General features: G+C 39.5%; 1 protein-coding gene across 2 annotated transcripts in view; it reads left to right on the forward strand.

Moving 5' to 3' along the window:
* The first annotated feature begins 8872 nt into the window (after positions 1-8872).
* The window catches only part of PIK3R3 (phosphoinositide-3-kinase regulatory subunit 3), a 50025-nt gene continuing 34389 nt past the window's right edge, over positions 8873-24508 (forward strand). For both annotated transcript variants that reach the window (XR_008597113.1, XM_054981701.1), the window contains exon 1: positions 8873-9608. Coding sequence is in view for 1 of the 2 variants with exons in the window: in XM_054981701.1 (XP_054837676.1) it covers positions 9503-9608 (106 nt within the window). In the remaining variant the exon portion in view is untranslated. The remainder of the gene's footprint in view (positions 9609-24508) is intronic.

The following is a 24508-nucleotide window of genomic DNA, read 5'->3' on the forward strand; positions in this document are numbered from 1 at the left end:
GTATGCTTTTCTCAGTTGTGTCTGCTTAAATCACAGACTTTGTCACTTTTTTTATGCCACCAAGGTGAATCTGAGGCTGTTTGTCCTGCAGTTTTCCAGAAAATGTAAAAGGTGAGGGAAGAGATAGATCACACACTGACCCTTACTATGGATGAGTGTACATAGACCAACCAAACGATTACATTTTGGGTTTATTTGAAATAAGTGTGTGTTATGTCAAGTCCCTTCTGATTTATAGTGACCTTATGGATGGACACCCTCCTAGTTCTGCATTTTAATATCTTTCAGTATAGTTTTAGTCTTCTGTGTCCTGCAAAAGGTCTTGCTGCTTTCAAATATTGGAAATGACACTGCTGGGGTCAAACAGAGGTGCCAAAAGAGAGTGACGTTCCAGAAATTGGACTGCAAATAATTGTTTATATCCCCCTAGATATACAGGGCAGATTATTTCTCTTAAGCAGCTTCATTAGGAAAGTTAACCCTTGGGTGCTGAAGAGGAGCTACACAACCCATTCCTTCCCCCATCAAATACATACTTTGTCATGGTTCCTTGCCATTCTTGCACCATTGCTGGATGAATTGTTATCTGCTTCTTCCCAGAAAACTGGCAATTCACCACTTACGCAGTTCCTACATAGCTGTATCAGAATGCCTGGCCCAGGTTGCTGATTATTACATTTTTGTAGCATTGCACAGAAGAAACCCAGCAGATTGGCTCAAATGGCTTTCCTATGTTCAGCATATTCATTTGGAAGTTCTTCTGGCTTTTTCCAAAACACATAAAACCACTCAGGTTGATAGTAGCCGACAAGGGAAACCTTTGCTGCATCAGAGTGCAGGCAGAGTTTTCTTTCTGCTCTTTTAGAACCAACATCATCCACATCATCGATATGTTTATTATTTGGGACCAGAGATCATGGGTGTTGCAGCTTTGAGATACTAAGAAGGGTCGAATCCACATTCACCCATTACCCGCATGTTTATCGGATATCTTCCGTTTGCCTCCAATCCGCGATTTTTTCCTCTTCGTTCACATTCCTGCTTCCAATCCGTCTTTCTCGCGCGTCCCTCCAGTCACATGGCCGCTCGAAAACCTCTTTTTTGGGCGGGACCTTTTTTTCCCGCCCATTTTTTTTAATTTTTTTTAGCACACTTTTCCATTATTTCGATCTTGCCTTATAAAGAAACATCATTGAAGATAATGATGCCTCTCTTTCCCCCACTGACAGCACTGATGGCTCTCTCCCATTTCTTTTTTGGAAATTTGGAAGCATGTGGGAAGCTTTCGTGGGCATTTCCTATGCTGGACATTTCAGTGCCTGAATTTTACTGAAGTTTCACTTTCTTGGAGTGTCATTATTTTGATATTTCATAATTTCGATATTACAGTAATATAAAATAAAAAAATAAAAAACAGTTAAAAAGGAAGTTTCGCGAGTCCGTTCTGAGGGTGAATTCACCCCAAAATGATTTTTCAAACTACCAGATTTGATTCAGAAACAGCATAATCAATAAATCCAATGCTATGAAGTCAAAAACAGTCTTTTGCAGACTACGGAGCACTTGCAAGTTGAATCAGCCAATAGGAACTCTCAGAACGGCCGGAGAGACAGGAAGGGGGGTGGTTTTTAAAAAAACTGTGTTAATTGCGCATTGGCCCATTCACGACCACCGTGAAACTCCCGTTGAAAACCTGTGACCACATATTCGGGAGAAATGCGAATGAAATGCTTCTGTTTAATGAGGTAATGTGACCAGCACTTGGGATTGCGTGGGGAATGCGGGGAACATGTGACTTAGAATGAGTAATGTGGATTTGACCAAGGAATATGACAAATTTGGACTGTGCACAATACCCATAAAAAACATTTTATTAGAGCAAGATATTTGACCACTATAAGAAGTTACCTGGGATGCATTTGTATACCCTTTAGTTGTAACCAGTATACATGTAAAACTTTTTGAAAACTGTGTGGTGTAATTTGAAATCTTATATCAAGAAGCAACTCTCATCCTCATAGTAAGTTGCATGTGCATATTTACAGAATTCTTTGAACCTATTGCCAGACATGTACAAGTGAGTTAAAAGATTCAGAAGTAACTAGTGAAGTGGTTACCGCTGTTACAGAAAGCATGGTTCTAACAGGTTTATGAAAAGCAAGAACTAATAATATCAGAAGGGAGACCATATCTAAATACAACTGAGGAAGGGCCATGGCTCAGTGGTTGAGCATCTGCCTGGCTTGCAGAAGGTTCCAGGTTCAATCCCCAGCATCTCCAATTAAAATGATCAGATGATGTGAAAGACTTCCACTTATGTTCATGAAGAGCCACTGCCAGTCTGAATAGACAATACTGACCATAAGGGACCAATGGTCTGATTCAGTATAAGGCAGCTTCATGTGACTGTTTATAAGATAACTAGCTAGGCATGTTAACATTGGGGGATCAGTGCAAAAACAGTATCTCTGTCTGTTATTTTCTATTTGAAGTGACACTGATGTCATATTTATTGAAGCTTTAAAATGCAAACAAAATGTTAATTTTAATAAATAAAGTTTAAAATCAGCAGTAAAGTAGTAACTGGTGCTTGGACTAACACTGGGAGAACAGTGTCAGAGGAGAGTTAAACATTCAAACAACATTCTTTTAGTCTTAACTTTCCACCTATGAAATTTCTCTGAATCTTTATGTAGTCTATCCATTAAATAAAATGTACTATTTTTATAGCAAAACTTATTTACTGAAGGGGGCAGAATCAATACCATCAAAGGCATACTAAGTAACCAGTTGTGGTAGGAGTGGCACTGGGTTAGAATCAAGATAATTGAACTTTCACAGATGAATCCTGAGGGTACATGGAATTCAACTGTAGAATCTGTAGCTAAATTCCTGCCTTTTGATAACAACTGCCACACCAGGCTGTAGGAGGGAATCATAGACTTTAACAAAGAGCTGTATAGCTCCTGCCACTGTATGCGTACAGAAATTTAAGGATGAGAGAGGATACCAGGGTCATACTCTTATTGTAGATTAGGTAACTGGGAATAGTTTGTACTCCATTTCTGGTCTGACACCAATACCCAAGTTAGAATGCATTGATATAAGAAATCCATCTCCTTGTCCTTGTATGAAAAAGGATGGTTTAACTAACAAGTTGTTAAACTGACTGTGATGCACTGTGTAGCTGTGACAGCAAAACAGAATAGATTTTACAGCGGCATTGTAAGCGTGATACATTAATGTTGCATGTCTATGTGCTGATTGCCAATGTCCATGTGTTAGAGGATGCCTAATCAATGTTAAGAAATCTTGTGAATGCTTCTGGGATTCACTATTTCTGTTAGAGGATGTTAAATTGAGACATACTATAATCATCTCTAAAAAATATTTAAAATATGAACAAGAAAGCCTATCTGCCTATCACAGATTAATCAGAGTGTGAATAGGGATATAAAATTAATTTATCTAGAGCAAATTACTTGAATTAATGCCCTGTGCTTTTTATGCTGCTATCTCTTCCTCAAGGAGTCTGGCAGCAGCTTTCTTTCAATTACTTGCTATACAGATTATTCAAACAGTCACAGTAAACTTCAAATTCTCTGTTGCCATACTTCTATAAAGTGAAGGTAGGTTTCCTCAGCACCATTTTTATTCACATTCACAAAACTCACAGTAGCTCTGCGTTTAGAAAGAGGTTTGGTTAACTGGCAGACATATGGTTGTCAAAAGCTCTAGCTGGAGAAACTATCAATTGGTTTTTTTTTCAGAGCAGTATAGTAGCTATAGCAATATAGTAGCAGTCTCTTTCAGGACTGATTCCGAAGTTATATTTTAAGTCGTGTATCTTAATTAAGCCCCTTGTCTCAAGAGGTAATCAGACATCACACAGGGACAGCTGCATCATGAATGTTCATTTTGCAAGTTAGATGAACATTTAACAAAACTGAAAGTCAAATAGAAGAACCAGTGCAATTTCACAGGCAGAGTGTACTTTTTCTTTAAAATACATGCAACTGTTCCCATGTGTCGATTGCATATGTCTTGCAGCATGTATCTTAAGATTTATGATTCTAGCATCATAAACTGCTTCTCAGTATGACATCAGATTTATTCCACCATGAGTACAGAAAATGTGCCCTTCAATCCATGCTCCTGTGACCCCTGTCATTGTTTGGAAATTTCCAGAAGACTCTTGTTCTCCTTACTTAAAGAGCTGTCGCTTTTATTTCTGCAACTGAGCTTCACTCAGGCCCATCTATTACACTCGCTAAGGGTAGTTTCACACATCTAATTGAAAAACCATGGCAAACTGCACTGTATCTTGCTAGCTCAGCTTACAACCTGATTCTGCATCACATTACTTCTGGCTTTGGGTTATCTGCAACAAGTATGCTAGATCCCTATGAAGTGTTGCAGGAAGACTGCAAATAATCTTAAACATACTTACTAGGATGTAAGTTCCACTGAGATCAGCTACATCGTCTATTTGTGTATTTAGGATCTGGCTGTAGGGGAGGACAAATTAAAGTAACACACATAGAGAGAGGAATAAACACATGCCAAAGAATAAGTTTCATTGAATTCAGTGGGACTTGCTTCTGAATATGTATGGTTAGAAGGATTATACAGGCAGTCACAAGGTTAAACTTCAATTCAGATTATTTGTGCGACTGGTATTTAGGGTAGTTGTGCTGGTCTGCAGTAAAACAGCAAGATTAGTCCAGTAGCACCTTAAAGACCAACAAGATTGCCAGGGTATAAGCTTTTGAGACTCAACGCTCCCTTCCTCAGATACAAGTCGGAATGGAATTTAAAGTTATCCCTTTCTGTTCTCTCTTTTCCTGGTTATTCCTTCAATATATGTATGTTACTGCATAGTAAACAGATAGGAGCAATGTTCATATGCCTGAAGTTCTTGCAAAACATCTTAAAAGGAATATAGGATATAGTTGTAGAAAAACTTAAAAAGTATTTGTCTAGAACGGCATTCATTAGTTTTGTTTAATCACTCGAAATCCTTGAATTGAATGCTATACTGTTACATTCAAGCTCGCCTCCATCTCTCAAGCTGCTGTAACGGACATTAGGGCAGAGCGCCAAAACAAGAAGGCAGTGGGGTGAGGGAATAGCAGGGGAGGTTGTAGGCATTTGCATCTACTCAGGGTTTTGGAAGCACGGCGCCTGGTTTTCCAACTATAATGAAATATACTACGTGGGACGGGTAGATCCTAACATCTGTACAACCGACCCAGCTCTCATAGTTGATATGCGTGTAATTCATCACTCGTGACTATTGTTCATCTGGATAGCAAAGCACCGTTTAGTTAAAAAAAAAAGGGGGGGTACCGTTGAGGGAAAAGAGGAGTTGGATACAGCAAGCTCTTTCGTTCCCTTCCCTCCCCTCCTTCCTTTGTCCCGCTTAGTAACTGGGGTTCTCAGCCAATATCCGTCCAGCCGGCCTGCTTCTTCGTCTTCCCATTGGCTGGTTAAGCAGAGGGCATTTAAGCCAATCCTCAGGCTCGACGCTTTCTTTCAGACAAAAGACAAGCAAAGCGGCTCTCGCAAACTGGGCTACCCGATGCGTTCTTTCCCCCCCCCCTTTTCCTCCCGCCCGCAGAGCAGGCGTGCATCCTGGCAGTTAGCCAAAGATGGCACATATAACTTTGCTCCTTAAAATAAGGAAATGCCTGGAAATGTATACATGTATGTTAAAAAGGATACCATGTAACTTCTCGTGTCTGCTGTCATCTTAATCAAAGCGCTTAGGACTTTAAAGCACTGAAAGTTCAGAAAACGTATCCAAAACTTAACTCATTCATTTGAGTCTTTTAACTGACTGCTTACCTACATTTGCGAGAGAGCAGCCCCCACCCCCACCCCCGCGCCAACACTCTAGCCTTTAAACTACTTAAACTTCTGTGCCAGGAGAAGCAGTACTAATACATGACATCATAAGTTTCTAAGGCGGTAGCATGTCTTTGTCCCAAAACTACTTCTTTATTATCAAGTGCAAAACTAAAGCAGAGCCTCACAAGAAACAATGGGATGCTCCAGTGCAACCTCTCTGCAAAGTCCTGTAGGAGACTGAGACTTGTCCATATGTTAAGCCCCATTTTAGATAACAAAGCCACCAACACAAAGAGCCTGAAGATGGTAAATTAAGTGATTTCATCCCAGATCTGACGTCAGGGTCCAGTCTCCTGCAGCTTTCTCACATATGTACATCTCATGGAGATCTGGCAGGTCTGACTGTGCATACACAGTTTTCCTACTTGATATCCTTAATGACCACAAAAAGGCTGCATAGTAGGGTTCCCATCTCCACGCTGGGAAATTCCTGGATATTTGGGGGGGGGTGAAGCCTGGAGATGGCAGGGTTTGAGGAGGGAAAGGACCTTGGCATGGCATAATTCCATAGAGTCCACCCCCAAAAGTAGCCATTTTCTCCAGGTGAACTGATCTCTGTGGCCTGGAGACCAGTTGTAATTCCAGGAGATCTCCAGCCACTACCTGGAGGCTGGCAACCCTACTACATAAACAACAAACTTCCTGTAAAAAAAATGTACATGTTATGCAAGTCCTGCTAAGTTTTCTCTGGAAATATTCATGATTCCAAACTTTATTTCATTGTGCACTATCAATAAAATGTATGGAAGCAGACGTGTTCTTAGACTGTTCTGAATATGAGTAACTATAATAACTCCTTCAGAATGTTATGGATTTTGCAAACATCAAGCTATGACCATCTAACAAACACAATGAGAGAGTGATTAAGGGAGGAGACAGCTGAGATAGTACTCTTACATCTTAGTACTATAGCATCAGTCTTTATTTACATGTTATTTATAGTCTGCTTTTCTTACTGAGACTCAAGGCGGATTACACAGTGTAAGTCAATATGATCAACAGCTGGGACATTCAATAAATAATACAATATGGTATCATTGCAGAAATTTGAAAAGATAAAACAAAACAAGTAATTTGACATGAAATATTAAATGATGTGGAAACTACACAATATGAGCATATCTACATCAACAACCAGTATCCAGTAGAAGAGTCTACCACCCTGTCCCTTTGCCAAAGCATCTCTCTGAGCCGTTTCTTACAGCTCATTCCTGTTACCTGAGTGATAAAGCTCCTGAATAAATCAGTTTTGTATACTCTGGCTAGGATGGACAAAGAATCTGAGTGAAAGGGGGGTTCCTACATTTGCACGGTACTTTCTGGCCTCATGCAAAGGGCCTGACCAGATTCTGAACGAGAGGCATTATTGTTGTTGTTGTTAATATTATTTATAGTCTGCCTTTCTCACTTGCTTGAGCATGTGCCTTTGCACCAATATGTCCTATCAAGATGTCCTGTCGATGAAGTATACGATTTTAGTTTAGTAGTAACGATCCCACATCTTGAAATGCACATAATGTTCACAGTGATCATTCAAATATAACATACTCAGGCAGAACCCGCGCATGATGCCCAGCCTGCCAAAATTATCGCTCCAATGGCCTCCCACTTGGGAGTAAGACCCATTGAGCAAAGTGGAACCTGCTACAAAATAAATATGGTTGAACCAGGCTGCACTCTACGAACGTTCTGCTAGTTGCACATAACCACATATCATTACATTCATGCAGAAGACTGCTACACTCAGTTATAGAAATGGTAATCCAGAGCTTTAGCAATTTGATTGACTAACAGGACTAACCTGAAAGAAATAGATTTATACTTATGTAGCAAATAAACACTATGATTCATAACTAGGTGCAAACAGCTTCCCCTCCCCCCCTGATGTCACATACAAGTAAATTACAGCTAAATGTGCTGTTTGACACACATAAACATGCATACACACACAAATGCTAAAGCACAGAAGTTGTGTGGTCGATCCCTTCCTTTCCATACAGCAACTCAACTTCTGTACTTTAATTGTTGTATAGAACCAGAAGAGGAAGAGACAATTCTTGCTACTGAAATTTCCCAGTACCAAACTTTCCCCAGATACAACTGTTATTTACTGCTGTTATCCAGCCTGACTATATCACATATACTTATTCATATACCAAATCATGTACATCTCCACTTTCCACTTAATTTGCAGTAATTCTACTGGAGAGATTGGAATTGTCCTGTAGTAGATAGATGATTTATGATGACTTCAGTTCTGCATATATTACATTGCATGCGTGCACGCATACTACGCCATCATGCACGTTCTGCCAGTCTCTTCCACATGCAACATATACTGAGGAGTAGCACAATCATACCACCGGATCACCTCGAGCCAGCACACGTATCTCCAGGGACTATTCAGATGAACAAAAATGAAGGAGGTATGTGGCCAAAAGTAACATGCTCTTCTGTGTAATGCCACTAATATCAGCAAGCTGATACACACTATCTTTTGCATCACCTTCTCTGTGCTGTTTGGAAGGGAAAGAGAAGGGAAACAGTGAGGAGCGTGTCCCAGCCTTGAATGTTCTGATGGTGGCAGATCTACCTCTGAGCAAAAGGCGGAGGCGGGGGGGGGGTCCTACATTTGCACGGTGCCTTCATCGTCTGCTGCCATTTCATAACGCTGCCACCGTCCCTGTACGTTGGACTCTGAAAAGAAAGCGTTAGGTAAGTCTGGGATGTTGAAGTTTCCCACTCAGATCTTTTGTTTCTTCGCCTGCCGGGCATGCAAGAGACATTCTCATCCCGCTAGTCCGAGCACGAAAGGGTTAAGCAAGTGGGTGGGGCCTCCCCTCCACTATGTCCCTCCCTCCTCCCCCCTCAGGTGGGCGGGGCTTAATCCCCGGCATAGAGGTGGTTGGCGACGGTTGGGGCCCTCAGAGCCTCTTTAAAATGAAACCGTGCGGGGTTGGGACTTGCGGAGCAGTGGAGAGTGTGTGTGGGCCGACGCGGGGCCTGTGTGCAGCGGGAAGCGGGGCGGGCGCCACCGGCTGCAGCAGCGGGCGCCGAGCGTGGGGCAGGAACGCCACTGGGTCGGCGGGAGGCGGCTCTGCCTTGAGGTGTTAGAGAAGCCAGACCGTCCCTTCCAGGCTGCACAGCTACGCCCTCGCCTTGGGGGAAACCAGGATTGCTTATAGATCTATTTCAAACGCCCCTTTTATTTAAAAGAAAGCCTCAAATTGCCTCCACGCGCTCGCATTTTCGCACGCATGTTTGCTCATCTCTCCTGAAAAAAATACTCGCCCCCCCTCTCAAAATTGGATTTGGTGAGGACGCTGGACTATGTGATTCCTTTCCCCTCCTCCGTTTACCCCGAAGCAAGGAGGGAGTTGTTAAAAGCATTTCTTTTGCTCCCTCTTGAGGGGAGTGGTTTTCCTTGAGGAAACCGTCGAGAAAGTTTCTTCCTTGGTTTTTGTGCGTCTGATGGGCGGCTAAACCTTTTTTTTTCTTTTTTTGGGATGCTCTGCCATACTATTTATTGAGGAAGGGGAGAGAAGCTGACAAAGAGGGATCCCAGAGATCGCTCGTCTGCCTGTTGGCCACAATGTACAATACGGTGTGGGATATGGATCGCGATGACACGGATTGGAGGGAGGTGATGATGCCCTATTCCACCGAGTTGATATTTTATATCGAAATGGATCCTCCAGGTAAAGCATGGACTATACTGGGCTTTGTAGAGAAAAGAGAAGCTTAATTTTGGTCAAGTAGTGCGCATTTTTAGAAGCTAATGATAAAACACGAGTGTCAGGTATCTGTATTAAAAGTTCATTGTTCTCCCTGTCTGGTGGGATGGTTTTTGCCTCCTCTTTCATATTCGTTCCGAAGAGGCAGAGAACTGTACATGAGAGGCATGCAACTTTGCTGTTGCTCTCTTCTTTTGTCAGTTTAAAAGAATTGTTTTAAATGCCCCTTTTGGGTAAAGATTGCTTGTAAAGATTAGTTGCTTTTAGGCTACCAAGTCTGGCATGTACATTTTCCCCTTACTGAAAGTTCTATTATTTTTTATACTTTCATTCTACTTTTTTCTTCCTAAGGCTGTCTTGTGTGTCACTTTCTACGGCTAGGTTTTCTGGCTTATGATTTACATAAAGTGTAATGCAACTATGTGTTTGAGAAGATCTTTGTTTAAGCTGGTGGTTCTGCAATGGCTTTCAATGGTGTAATTACTCTGGAAAAAATCTCTTGCATCATGATCCTAGGCATGTATACTTGGAAGTTAAGTTCAACTGAGTCCAGTGGAGCTTACTTCCAAGTAAATATGTATTTATTTATTGAAGCTTAAGGATCCTAAATATGTTGAAGTCTGTTGTAAGATTTAATGTAGATTAGCTGTATTCCCAGATCTCTGGCTGTTTGCTTTGGTATAGTCTTTCTTTTGTGTCTGAGAAGTGCTAGGTTGAGAGAAGAGGTAAAAGTTACTGGAATTATTCTATCAGAGTTACGGTTATGGTCTGAACACTTAAGACCTGGGATTCCTGGAACAGCTTTAATATGCAAACGCCAATTATACTTTTGTGTTAAAATTTGGAATTTCAGATCTCTTTAACTTTTTTTCAAATGTAAAATCGGAGAAAGCCATCTGTCTTTCAAAATTCTGGATGCTATGCAAATATGTCACCTTAAGTATTTAGGTTGTTCCAGCTTAATCATAAAAGTAACCTCAGAAATCATCCCAAAAAGAAGCAATAGAATGATTTTTTAGACTTTAACCACCCCTATGATGCTCATTCATGCTTCTCTTAAATCTCCAGTGAAGGCCCTTCCATAACCTCTTAAGTAAACTTGTCCATTGCTGAATGCTTATTGAAGTTGGAAACATTTTCTGGTAGCTAAAATCTTTTAAACTGCAGTTTAAACACTTTTTTGAAGTTTGATATTTCTTCTGGTACATGTAATAAACCACTTGCTTGTTCTTTTAGGATATTCCGGATACTTGAAAACTATCATTATATTCCTTTTCTGTCTCTAACTGCGGTGTTGGTGTATATATTGTGATCTTTCCATGGTTATCATCTGTTAACTGAATTTATGGAGTGGTAGTAAAATATAGATACCAAAATTGAATATTAAAACTAAAGATACTAAAATTAGGTTTTGGCCTAAGCAGACTATTTCCTTGTATAACTACTGAGATTTTTACTTAAAATCTTGCTTCTGGTTTTTAAACAATTTCAACTTTTGTTAAACATTCTATTTCTTTTTTAGCAAAAGTACATCTCTCTGGTGAACTTCTCATTAGCCATATGCAATCTAAAAGTATATTCCAGCTGTCCAATACATCTAATGAATTCTTATTTTTGTTTCTTTGGTGAGAGGTGGCCTGAGCTATGCATTCCCTGTATCCCAACAGGGGAAAAAACTGTGCCAAGAAGAATTTATGCAAATGAAGGAAGCTTGTAGAGTATATTCTGAGATCTGTGATCCCAGGCTTGTTTTCAGAGGATTTCTATTTTTTGGAAAATAATGAGTTGGGACAATGAGAAAGGAGAGAATGGAAGATAACGTTAAAATGAATGTTAGTTATAAATAGCAGGCAATGGGAGTAAGTAATAGTAGTCACAAGGAGGGGACTCTAGTGTCCTGCTCATCCCTACTCAGACTTCTGAGACTTCAAAAGAGCATTGATTCCTCCAGCACAATCATGTGAGCTGAGAACTTGATTAGTCATAAAAAAGAGAGCTGATATCCTTTGCATTTTCGTCCTCATGCAATGGCCTGGTGGATATGCAAAAAAAATTACATTTCTTAATGTAATGCATAGGTAGTACTTTGTGAAGTACTCTAATAGAGATCAAAGTCCACTGACTCAGAGATTTTACTAGACTCCAGAACTCTTTGTTCTGGTCTCATTAGCCTGCAAAAAATACTTTTGAGCTATGTCAGTTACCTGAACTTCTCCCAGTTTGACCCAGACAGGAACTCTGCATTCAGTATTTGAAAGCTTATAGGCACTGATTTGACTTTTTGGTTATTTTTTGGAGTTAATGAGGTAATACATCAATATGGGCAAATCCTTGAAAAGTTAAGAAGGCCCTGAAATTTTTTTTCAGAATGTTTCTTACCTGAATAATGTGCATGACATCAGAGCTAAGTGCAAGATAAAGAAGAAGTAGGTTACAGAAGGAAGTTATAGCTATTGTAAATACCTCTTAACTCTGAAGGTAAGATTAAAAGGACCTTCTAAGGTCCAAAGTAGTGGACCTGCTTTGTTATGTATAGTTGAACTTTTTTTTTTTTAGCAAAAAACTTATTAGAATGTTTTAATGTAGTTTTGCTCTACAGAACAATCTTGATTGTGAAAAGCTGCACTGACATTACATGGGCCTGATAGCAGAATTTCTTTATAGGAGAGAATACCCCTTTTTCAAACTAGTCTGTCTGTGTGAGAGAGGATTAATTCACTGGGAAGTACAAGTGACCTAACACAATCTTGATATTACTTGTGTTCCTATAAACTGATGTGGTTCCATTCATTTTAGCGAGTTGACTGTAAGAGGCTGATAATAGTAGTCATAGTTTCTGCTAATATAGCATATTATGGCTCTAGGGCAGAGTATGGGAATAGGGTCTCAGACTTCTATAATCCAAATAGCCATCTGAGGTTATTCCTCCTGAAGTACATATATCTGGAAATAATGATGTTATGGTAAACTTTTGTAACACATCTTAAAGGTATGGTTTTGTTACTTGTATGATGGTTAAAAGTCAGATTTTTACAGAACATATCTTTTGAATTATTAAATGTAGTTAATCTTGCAATAAATATAAAAGAAATAATGCTGAGATAATTTTTGCTACATTAGGACTCACTTTGACAAAATTGAACATTTTCTAGGTATTTCACCCGTAAGTTGTTTTCTAGATATTTCACCTATAAGTTGTTATGCTTTGCTATCATAAATACAGATACATACCATAATTTTCCTGGGAACGGCCTACACATATTGTTTATGTTGTATGCATAATAAATATACCACAAGGCCATCTCATCATGGTTTAGTAGCATTTAATAAAACAAATTATGGGCTTACTATGTTGGAATTATTAATATGGTTTGTAGCTATGCATACTAGTTATACAGGTAGATTACATCATCTCCCATGGTGCTAAGGCACGATTGTGGGATGTTCAGGAGCCTGTAGTTAGGTAAATGAGAAAGCTATTACCCATTATAAGTGACAATACATAAATAACGTTTACGTAAAATATGGTGAACAATATTTTACTAGCTTTATAGCACTTGCCAAGTAATAGTGCCAAATAAAGCACTACTGTAGTTAACAGTATTTTTAAAGGTGTTATTAAGTGCCAGAATTTCCAGTCTTTCTACCCAAGAAACTGTTTTGCTTAGGAATGTAGGGATGCTATTATGTACTGTGTTGCCTTCATTATGCATTTAGCTGTTCAAGCTTTGTTGCTAATTAACTTTTAGCAATAGTGTAAGCTTTTAAGCAGAAGTCTTGCACTGATTTCAAGTTTTTGAAGGACATGTCGAGATGCAGTAAACCTTGCTAAGCTATCATGATTTGCAAATAGAGAGGTGTATAGGTCTAGCTTATGTACAGAGTTAGCAGTTCCCTATTTCATACTACATTTTTGCATTCTTGCATTGTTGTCTAAAGCTTGGATGTCTTCAGAATGAAGAATGGTAATGTTTCTGCTAGATTTTACAAAAATCTCATTATTACTGAAGGTTTATTATTTGGAGGCTAGCCAGTCTGATTTGTGTATGTGCATAAAATAATTTTTATCGTTAATTTTGTTCATTTTTAATTTTGCCCTGTTAAGTAAAAAAGTAAGCTGTAATAAGTAAATAATATTAAACTTGTATTAACATTAAATCTTATTACTGTACCTGTATACAAAGACTGTATATAATATCTAATAGCTTTGCATTTCCAACAAATATATTTTGCTAACTGACATGCATGGACAGATGAAATTGTTTAACAGAAATTTGTCAGTCTGTAATTCCAAAGTAAAGAGAGGGGATTCAAAATTCTGACAATATAGATAAGTGGCAATGCCAAACTATTTAAAATATATTTCTTTATTAGAATATTATGCACTGAAAACCTTAACCCCTGATAACATTCCAAGTGAAAAATGAGGATAAAATTCCTTTAACTTGAACTGCTGCATTAACTAACATGTTTTGTGTTATTGGATTAAATTCTGTTGAATTGGGACAAGCTTCTAAAAGCACCTGGAATTCCCAAGAACATCTTTTTGATTTTCATTCCATTGTATGATGGAATTCTTTTAGTCTGCATTCATGCAGGGATTTGAAAGAACTTGTGTTCTACTTGCTCCCATTTCTGGAGCTTAAAGGCTGTTTCATGTGTGTTTTTTATGTAGAAACCTTTTGAATAATGTGCAGTTTACATGGCCAGAAATATGCAAAGTGACAGGCATGTGTGATGGTCTCATCTGACAGTTTGCATGTGACTTTTGTACATCTTCATATACAAGTGTAAAACATATTGTTTTATCTTTATTAAATCTGTTCTGAGTGGACGTTGGATAACTCTAAAGCAAGACAAAGTGCTACCGTTTTCACTGAATTTAGAGACTGTTCAGAGTATGGGTCTGAGCCCTAATTCTTCTATTTCCAGAGCCGTAGGGCATGCATCCTCTCTAGTTTGCCGTAGGTATTGTAGAATATCTAAGCTCAGAAAACCAGTTCCTTTTATAATACATAATGGAATTAGAAGATGATCAGAGCTGGATTCTTACCCGTTAAGGCCAAGTGGGTGAGATGGTTATAGTATGGCATATGAAGCTGTGTAAGGCCCAAGATTACACTGAAGAAGCTTCTTTTGTCTTTGCTTGAAGGCCGTTCCAGCTATGTAAAGCTGTTTTCCTGCTTTACGTGATCCTAAGTGGGTAGCCATGTTGGTCTGCAGTAGAAGAGCAAGATCCAGTTCCAATAGCATAGTCTTAAGTGTATTTGTAAGATGGACCCTACCACAGAGCTGCGGTTGGAGTGGCTCTGTTGGGTCTTAAGCTCACAGATCCACTCCTATTGCAGCTCTGTGGCAGGACCCATCCAACTTAAGGGATTTATGTGTACTTGGTTCACTTGTCCCAATACTAGAGAGGCAAGGAGTAGATGCCAGTTGTAGCAAGGGGGTGTCAGATTAGTGAATTTTACATGGATGCCTGAAAACCCATCCACAGAAAATAATCCTCTGGAAAGAATCCTAATTATAAGCTACTTTATTTTGCAGATGTATTGAACACCATCAGTTTCTCTTCCCACCCACTGCTTACCTCAGTCATTAAGAAGTGTGCATCTGTTGGTGTAACAGGAAAATCTTCTTTCCCTCATCTTGCATCCAATCAGAAAACTGCAGTGTGTTAGAACAAATGGCTACTTTATGACATCGGGATTTTATCTCAGAACTCCTCATTTAAGCGGAAAGCAAACATGTGCATGCATATGCAGATATACCATGATGTAGTGCTACCAGGACAACACAGCCCAGCTATATAGCTTAATTCTGCTGTGGACCTTGCTCTTCCCTTCCATCCTTCCCCACATATGCACTATCTTTTCCCCTTTTGCTGGTTACAAATTGTTTTTGAAGGTCTGAATGTGAAGCAGCACACATGGAAGCTTATGTAAGCAAATAACTAACACTGAAGTTACCACAAAAGAAGAAAAAGATACAAAAAGGCACATGTATGCAGGTAGTTTACATATACCAATTTAGCTTATCCAGCAGACCTGAAGGCATTGCATAATAGGATGGCTTTTTCTTGTAGGAAGACTTTTGGAGCAGAGGGGCATCTGCTCTGAGCCATCCAAGACTAAAGATGGGATATAAAAGAGTGGCAGTGAAGGACTTGAAATACAAAAATCAAGAAAACTAATTCTCAGACATTCTGTAGATGCTGGTTGGTTTGTTTTCAGGAGTCTGTATTATGTTTGGGATGAGGAAATGTCACACATGGAATGGAAGGATTGCCTCCCATGTACTTTGCAACTCATCTTGCTTGAGCTAATTCCCCCCTCCCTCCCTTTAATCTATTTATACTTTTGACATGGACTCTCTTATTAGCACTGTCTTTTGTCTTTTTCTGACCACAATATAAGAGTGAGCAACTTCTTAAGTTTTCGGTGGGTGTATGTTTTTATACCATTTAACTTGCAGACTAATGTGCATGCTCTGCTAGAAAAGATTGCTGTAATGATCAGGGCACTGTTGATCTTTTGCATAGAGGGTTGGTTTTGGATGTCGGACCCAGTGGGTAAAACTAAATTTCAGAGCCTGATTGACACCAGTCCTATAAATAAATAAATACTTTGAAACAACACATCTCAGCTGTTATCCTTTTGTCACTTAAAATGAGTAACAGAGGTATATCTTTACTTTATGGAAGAGACTGCACAATATTGAGAAAAACATGTAAGTTTTCAACTCTTAAAATCTCAGACTACTTAACAAGCACTTGGTACACAGTATGGAGATATACCTGATCAGTATGTAGCTTTCTCTCCCAATCTGGAATTCGGGAGGGTGTTAGAGGGAGTATCTGCATATTTCACAGATGCTGTTCAGATGCAGCAGAAATGGCTGGAAGGTTTACAAGATACTCTGTACCTCTTAAATTGGGGACATGATGGTATGGGGTAGCCTAACTCAGACACCACTGTAAAATCATGCACGTACTGGGACAGTGATTACAGAAACATTCCGTGCTGCATTGCAGGCCTCTTGGCTCCGTTGCACATCAGCAAGGAACAGATCATCTAATTCAGTTGCACATCAGTGCATAGTTGATCTTAAGCAGATGTGCATTTTGCACTCATACAGACTCAGTCTAACTGATTATTTCCTTTCAGAGTTCTCTCCATTGTTCATGCTTTAAAAATTGTGGTATGGGGGAGGTACTACTAATACTTTCCCATTTCAGAGTGACAGATTGATAGGTTAGTTAAGTTAGTTTAAGCCCTTAGCCTCCATGTCAAACTATTCAAATTGAAACTGATTTTATTCTTTGGGCTTTTACTCCATAATGATGATTTCTGTTGAAGAAGACTTTTACCTTGCCTTATTCCACTAGGCTCAAGGAGATAGTTAAAATAAGTTTCTGTAAATAGACAATATAAAAGAGAATTGTTATAAATCTTGTTAATGAGATCACATTGCACCCCAGTTTGAAAGATGCCTTGCACTCTCAAGCAAGGTCTCTAATTCCATAACCATGGGGTGCAGATATAGGCATACAAAGGGTATATTGTATATACTGTTGTGTTTGAGATAGCTATGCATGTTTATTCAGCCATGTGTTTATGTGGCAGAGAACCCCAGCTGACTACAAATGCCTAGCGTATATGTGTGGTGAAATAAATGTGTAGTCACTTTAGATATAATGGTGTAGATTCTTAAACTATAATCTTTTTCTTTCTAACATTCTTGTTCTGGTTTTAATGCTGCCACTGCTGTTTGTTCTTAGCTGTTTGTTTAGAATTGATTGTATGTTTAACGTATCTATTGTGAACCACCTTGAACCTTGTAATGAGGCAACATAAAAATGATTTTAGTAGTATATGAAGACACTCTTAAGTTCACTGCAATCAGTTATTGTGGCATCATGGGTATTTAAATTTAATGTGAAGTCTTTCTTGCAGTTGTCCTAAGCATCTGTTGTCTTAGTGAGGCAAACATTGATTGTACCGTTTGAAATGAAATAAGGAGCATGAAGGAGAGAGCTCACCACAATGTGGATGGACATTAGATGTTTGTTTTTCATACACAGCTTTCAGTGGTGAATTAAGCAGACTTATATTATAAACTGCATCTACATTCACATAAGTAAACAGCTTACAGTTGTTGTTCAGCTTTTATAGTGGTGATATGAATATATTAGAAAGTACCTGAGGGACAATCTAATCTAAAATTTGTGTTCATACAGGATTAAAATGTTTCTACTAAATGCCTGCTAAACAGCAGGACTCTAATCTAAAGAACCAGGTTTGATTCACCACTCCTGTGCTTGAAGCCAGCTGACCTTGGGTCAGTCACAGCTCTCTGGACCCCTCTCAGCCCCACCTACCTCACAAGGTGATTGTTGTGGGGATAATAGTAACATACTTTGTAAACCACTCTGAGTGGGCGTTAAGTTGTCCTGAAGGGCGGTATATAAATCGAATGATATTATATTCTTTTTTCCATGTTTCCTTTCTTTCTTGTATAATAAAATCTATACACTAGGGGTGTGCACACCAAAAAAAAAAAATCCAGGTGATCTGGATCTGGGTTTCAGGGATACTAAAAAAAAATTGATATCCTTGAAATCCAGGTAACATTCTCTAATCCAGTAAGAGAATCTCGAATTTATCCAGCCATTGTTCCTTATGGTAGAATAATGGGGAAACTATCTGGGAGGCTGGGAAGGGGGTAATTTTTCAAGCAAACTCCACCAGATTTGCAGGGAACCTAGTCCTCCTTCCTATCCACTAAAGACCCCACTGCCAGTTTCAGGAAGACTAGCCCCTAGGGTCCAATTCTGTGGGCTCTTTGAATGAGCCGCCCACAGCCACTCTCCATTGTTTCCTATGGGGGAAACATTTCCAAGGCTTTCTATGCAAAGGGAAATTGTAAGCAAAGGCAACTCCTGGCGAAAAGCCAGTCCCAGTGCAAGTCCTGCTCTCATACAAGCTGAACTAACAAAGCTCAACAGAACCAAAGTACAACAAGGGAACCTATGTCAAAACAGAGAACCACAATGTCAAACGAGAGGATCTCTCAAACTGCAACGGGGGGGGGGGTGAGGCTCACTGGAGCAGTAAAGTTTAAAAGGCAGCTGACAGTGGTTTGAAGGGCTTTTTTGGTGCTTGGGCAGGGGTAGAGGGGTGGGACAGGAATCCCCTCTTCTTACTGCTTTCCTATTGTTCGCCAGTTCTCTTGCCTGCCAGCCTCACACTACTTTCCTGCCCACTTCGGTTGCAGCTGCCTGCAGCTGAATAATCCGGCTCAACACAGTTCAGTTCCTAAATCTGATCCAAGATTCTTTTATGCGATCCAGATTTGTAGCTGGATGCAAGATTGGTGTAAATCTGGCTATAAGGCTGGATCATGAATCCTGGCTCACACACCCCTAATATACGTACTGATTATGAAAATAGTCCTGTAATACCATCTGTTTATCTCTAGCTTCAAGCTTGAAGGTTAAACTCGTTAAATACACTTGTGTTCTTTAGAGAGGAGTAACAAAGTCTCAAGAACTGTTTCTAGACCAAGTTCCTCATGCCTGTTTCTTTTTGTCTTAAAAGTTCCCATATTTTTGCTGTGAGACTGTCCTGACTTATGCTCTCTATGTACAGCATAAAAGCACTTGCAGCATGTTATATTGGTTCTTGATATACTGTGGGTGCAGTGTTTCATCTTTTGATGTTATATGTAAGCTTGTAGGAATTAGGTTAGAGAGAAAAGTTTTGCTCCTCCAGCATTTGCAAATTAAACATTTGTCACTCTACAAGTAAACTGGAGTTCATTTTTACCATTTCAAACAAGTTCTTGTTGGTTTGTACTGGGCTAGAAAGAATACTGATAAGTTTTCAGAGTTGAACAATTCAGTACTTCTACATTGGCTTTAGCCAATTACTAGTGCCTAGTTTGGGGTAACAAATCACGATTAGTCATAAGGCAGTAATTTAAGTGTAACACATACCACAGAGTTCCTTTGTCCATTTCTGATAATAGCAAGCCCTTCTGTTGGAGAAATAATCAGGGGAGCCTCCTGCTGTTCACAGCCTGAGGGATACTCTAGTCTTCTGATACGAAGGAAAATTAGTACTACACAAGTGCCATGTATAAAGCGTACAATTAGTTAAAATGTTTGGTGCAACAAAGGCTGCCTTTCTTGTCCTATGTTATTGTGGATGTGGAGTTAGCAAGTCACCTGATTGTCTAGGCCTTTGTGATCAGTCTTCTCCCTCTTGGCCTTCTGAAGCAAACTCTAATACCATTGTGGTACTTTTCCCGTGTATTCAGGAAATAATGCTGCAGTGCTGTTCTCTGCTGTTATCAACTGGGTGGGAGTAGCGTAGCAGAGGGAAGAGGAAGAATGCACAATGGCATTAATATCACTGCATTCTAAATAGACGAGACCCTGTACTTCTCTAGTGACTAGAAAGGAAGTAGGCCTGGCTAGAAAAAGTACAATACTATTGCCCCAGCTATTTTTGCCATGCTTGAAAGGCTGTGAGATGAAGATGTGGTAGCGCTGTCCTGCTGTTCTTTTCAAAGAGTTTGAGGAAGGCAAAATTGCAAAATTTCTAGAAAAAGTTTTCTTAATGACCTTCAGAATCAGTAGAAATAAAGAACAAAGGAATGCTGGGTAATTGTAAACTTAAATGGCCATTTAAATGTATTCTTCATATACCCTTTTTAGTGCAAAAAAAGTGCAGTGTTTCTCTGACCTTATGCTATTATACAGAAGTGTTGTGATTATTCTGCTTATTCTAATGATGCTTGTAAATTTGTCACTTTATTAAGGGAAGTAGAATATGGTTTGTGTCTGTGGCCATTTCTTTGGTAACTATATAGAAAACATACATGCAATGTTTGATGTAATTTGAGTGGTTTTTTTTAAGGTAAATAGTAGAAGCTTCACTATTTGCAGTCACATCTTGCAAATTCCATACAGACTTAATACCACTTACTGCATGTATAGGATCAAGATGCTGGTATGTACAATATGCACAATATATACAGTATAAACAAATAGGTACCATTTCTGCATATACTCAAGGTATTGGCCATATTTTCCAACTGAAAAACTAAAGGGCCACAGAGGCAACTAATGTGATTTTTTCTGCTCAAGTGTGAACTCTATTCTGCCCATGGTTTTTGCTAATGACTTTTAACCTCAGCTGTGCATAATTGTCTTTTCACCCATCTCCATTCTTCATATAGGCCTTTGGGGTGTATAAAGTTGTTTGGTACGTTCATCTATTTAAACATTTATTTGACCAACTTTTTTTTTAAAGCACCAGTTTATTTTTAACATGAAGCACTACTCTAATAGGAAAGGACTCCTGAGCTTTACTTTTCAAAGAAGGCTTTAAATCTGGCTAAAAAGAAGTGCGTGAGCTCACCAGGTTGCATGCAGGCATACATAGCTTGGTCCTTAACTGTATGTGACGTGTAATATTTTTCATTGAATTATATCCATGGGAGAGGTGCCAATCTGATCACAGCAATCTTATGTGGGAGAGAACCCTTCCCCCATTACCCTATGCGGTTTACCCAGTTTAAATCCCTTCCCCAGCTGGGATTTTCCTGCAGGAGAAACATCAACTGGGGTAGGGCTTAAATTGGGGGAAAGATTGAACATCTGTTCACTACTCACCCTCCTCTCACCGCTGCTGCAATCAAATTGGCAACTACCTATTCATTATGGCTACAGTTCAGTAAAGAAAACATTGAGAGGTCCAGTTGTGTGTAGTTGTCGTGTCATAGCATGCTTATAAACTCCAGTTTAAACTAAAGATACAGGTCTTCATCTAGCATCCAGATTGTTTTGGTCCTGAGGGATAAACATGCAGTGGAGACTAATTAGTATTATTCTAGATACTATGGTATCTTCTCTTCCTCATCCTCTAAGGACTTTCTGCTTTAGATGAAAACAAATTACAACATCGTTCAGTAGAGATGGAGGTGAACAGAGTGTATTCTAACTGATACCCAAAGTAGATGGTATCGTTGAAATTTTTTGGCTAGCCTAGTGGGACTTAGGTTCATTTTCTACCAGGGAGTACTGAAGGGGAACTAATGGAAATTATCAGCATTCTTCATCTCTGTCACTACGCTACTGATTGGGCTTGCTTCCTTGGGGCACTCTCTGTAAAGAATTGGGTAATGGTCTCTCTCAGTAAAAATCTAGCAAAATTATCCCCTTCATATCATTTTAATTGACAAAGATGAGAATTGAGAAGAGAAACCTGGGTTACTCTACTTCAGACCAGAAAAATAAGTGGGAGGAAATAACTGGATTCAGTCCAGTTTTTGTCAACTTAGTAGTCAGTCTTAAAATATTAATACCTGCCATTTTGGCTTTATGTGTGAGAGGAATATCCTTTTTCCTGAGACTTGACTTGCTTCCTCAAATACTGATACAGAGAGTAAAGGCAAGAGGTCTTGGTAACCTTCTGGCACTTCTTGACTTCTCTAACATTGTTGGCAACTCACTCTTGCAGTTTGAAAGAGCCAGCTTTTTCATGTGAATGGCATTTTGTTTAACACACTTGCCCTGATCCAGCAAGAGCAATTTGCATGTGTAAGTAAACTTCTGAGTAAGGGTGTTGAATCTTTTTCAACACTGAGCCACACAGCTAAATGTGGATTGAGGCCTTTCAACCTTGAGTATGGTTCACATATAAAGCAAAACTAGTTACTTAATTCAAGCAATATAGATACAGCTATCAAAGTAATTTGATGAATGAGGGCCAAAGTACACATGATGATATATTGGCCACAGGTAGTCTACATGTATATGAAGCATACCTTGGGAAAGGGGAATTAAAAACCTCTCTTTCCAGCCCCTACATGTTCTAATCCACACCAGTTTCAATGCTGCTTTAAGTTCTAGTAGAGAAGAAAATGAACTCAAAACTAGTATCTCTTCCCCCCCACCCCCTTCCACGGCTTCAAGCAGTCAAAGAGAGCAATTTTCAATTGTGAAAAGGCACAGGGGAAAGGGAATTAAATCTTTTTCCAGCTACTGATCATCCGCCCACTCCCATCTCATAGCTGCTTTTCAGGGCCGGTCATGGACCTAATATTGCATATAGTTTGGCCCTGTGAGCTGTCCTGTTTCTTTGAACAATTGATTTGAGTAAAATGTAGTGTTTAGGCTTCTCTTGCCCATTTATAAGAATGCCAAGATAAACTGACATTTGAGCATGTATGGTTCTAGCAACATTGATTTCACTACATGGACAAAACTAAGTTCTTTTGTGAAAGCAACAAAATTCTTCTGCAATTTTGCTACTTACTATAAAAACAAACCACAGCAGTAGCCTCATGCTGTACATGTGTTACTTCCTAACCATGTGTAATTTGGTGTCTACTTCATTCTGCCCAATACTTAACTTGTGTGCTAAACTGCCATTTTCATGGCAATTACTTTGTACAGCTGGTGATATCAGTCAAATGTTGTGCCTTAGTGTGCGTTCTGACAAAAACTGTCTTAGAATTTGAATTGTTCTTCAGATACTGTCAGTAACAGATTACTAACTTGATGTATAATTCCTTTAATTCAATTTGCTGTGGGTTTTATTAGGGAGAGTCCATTAATTAAAGCTTCATTATATTTGAGCAGGATGAATATTCTAAGTTGGTGTGTTAAGGGAGGAACAACTAGGAAGAGTAGTTGTGGTATAAGAGATGCAGACACTCAGGGCTGAAGTTGGCTTGTCACTAGTCAACAGCCACATGTTAGGGACACACCTTTGAGTTTTGTTTTTCATCAATGGTCTTCCTGTGTAGTCCCACATGGGACTGCGCATGCATAGGCCTGCTGATTTTGGAGATTTTATAGCTCAATACCACCAGGGGATGCCCTCTGCCTCTCTGCACACATGCACGGCCGTTCTTTCCCGCCAAAAATGGTGCCTAAGAGGCAGGGCGCCCCCGACATACCCTTAGTTCCTCTTTTGCCGCCGATGAGAGAGGTTCATAGCTCTTCTGATTGTAGAATCCTTCGACAATGTCGGAAACGAGTGCTTTTCAAAGCGAAAGAGGACTGAGGGGGTCGGGGGCACGCAGCCTCTTAGGCACCGTTTTTGGTGGGAAAGAACGGCCGCATGTGTGCGCAGAGGCAGAGGGCGCCCCTGGTAGTATTGAGCTATAAAATCTCCAAAATCAGCAGGCCTGCGTGTGTGCAGTCCCATGCGTGCCTGCACGGAAGACCTAGATGAAGAACAGTTACAGGTGAGTGAAACACTGTTTTTTCCTTCATGTGAGTTTGGTCTTCCTAGCTTATTTCTACGTCTTTGTTCAGAGTACTGTATCTGGAATGTAGGATTAAAGCTGGAGAAAAGGGAATTGCATAGCTGCCATGTTTGGATTAATGGACAAAGAAGGAAAAATGTCTTTCATAGGTTAATTTGCCATTTCTACATATTGATCCTAAGCCTAAACATAAGATTTTTTTAAAAAACTATTTTACTACACTTGTATTCCACTCTCCCTGAAAACCAGGCTCAAAGCGGATCATAGTAGGAATATAAAGCATGCAACATAATAGATAAAACAGTTCAGTAAAAACATCACAGCATTCTTATCCCTCTATATACAAAAACCCACGGGGTGGGTGGCAAGCTGCCTGATGTTCAGCAGATCAGGGGTGATCATATCCCCTTCCGGCAGGAGGCTGATTGGGGGAGGGGGATGCTCACTTCAACCACCATATGTATGACTTCAATCCATCTAAGATTTCTGATACATAGAAATCCATTTCTCAAGAGTTGGTGTTGAACTATGAATTGTAGAATGGTTAAAGGAAATTGTCACATCTGAATTCTACATTATGC

This window comes from Eublepharis macularius, chromosome 5 (assembly GCF_028583425.1).
Source record: "Eublepharis macularius isolate TG4126 chromosome 5, MPM_Emac_v1.0, whole genome shotgun sequence".
Lineage (NCBI taxonomy): Eukaryota > Metazoa > Chordata > Lepidosauria > Squamata > Eublepharidae > Eublepharis > Eublepharis macularius.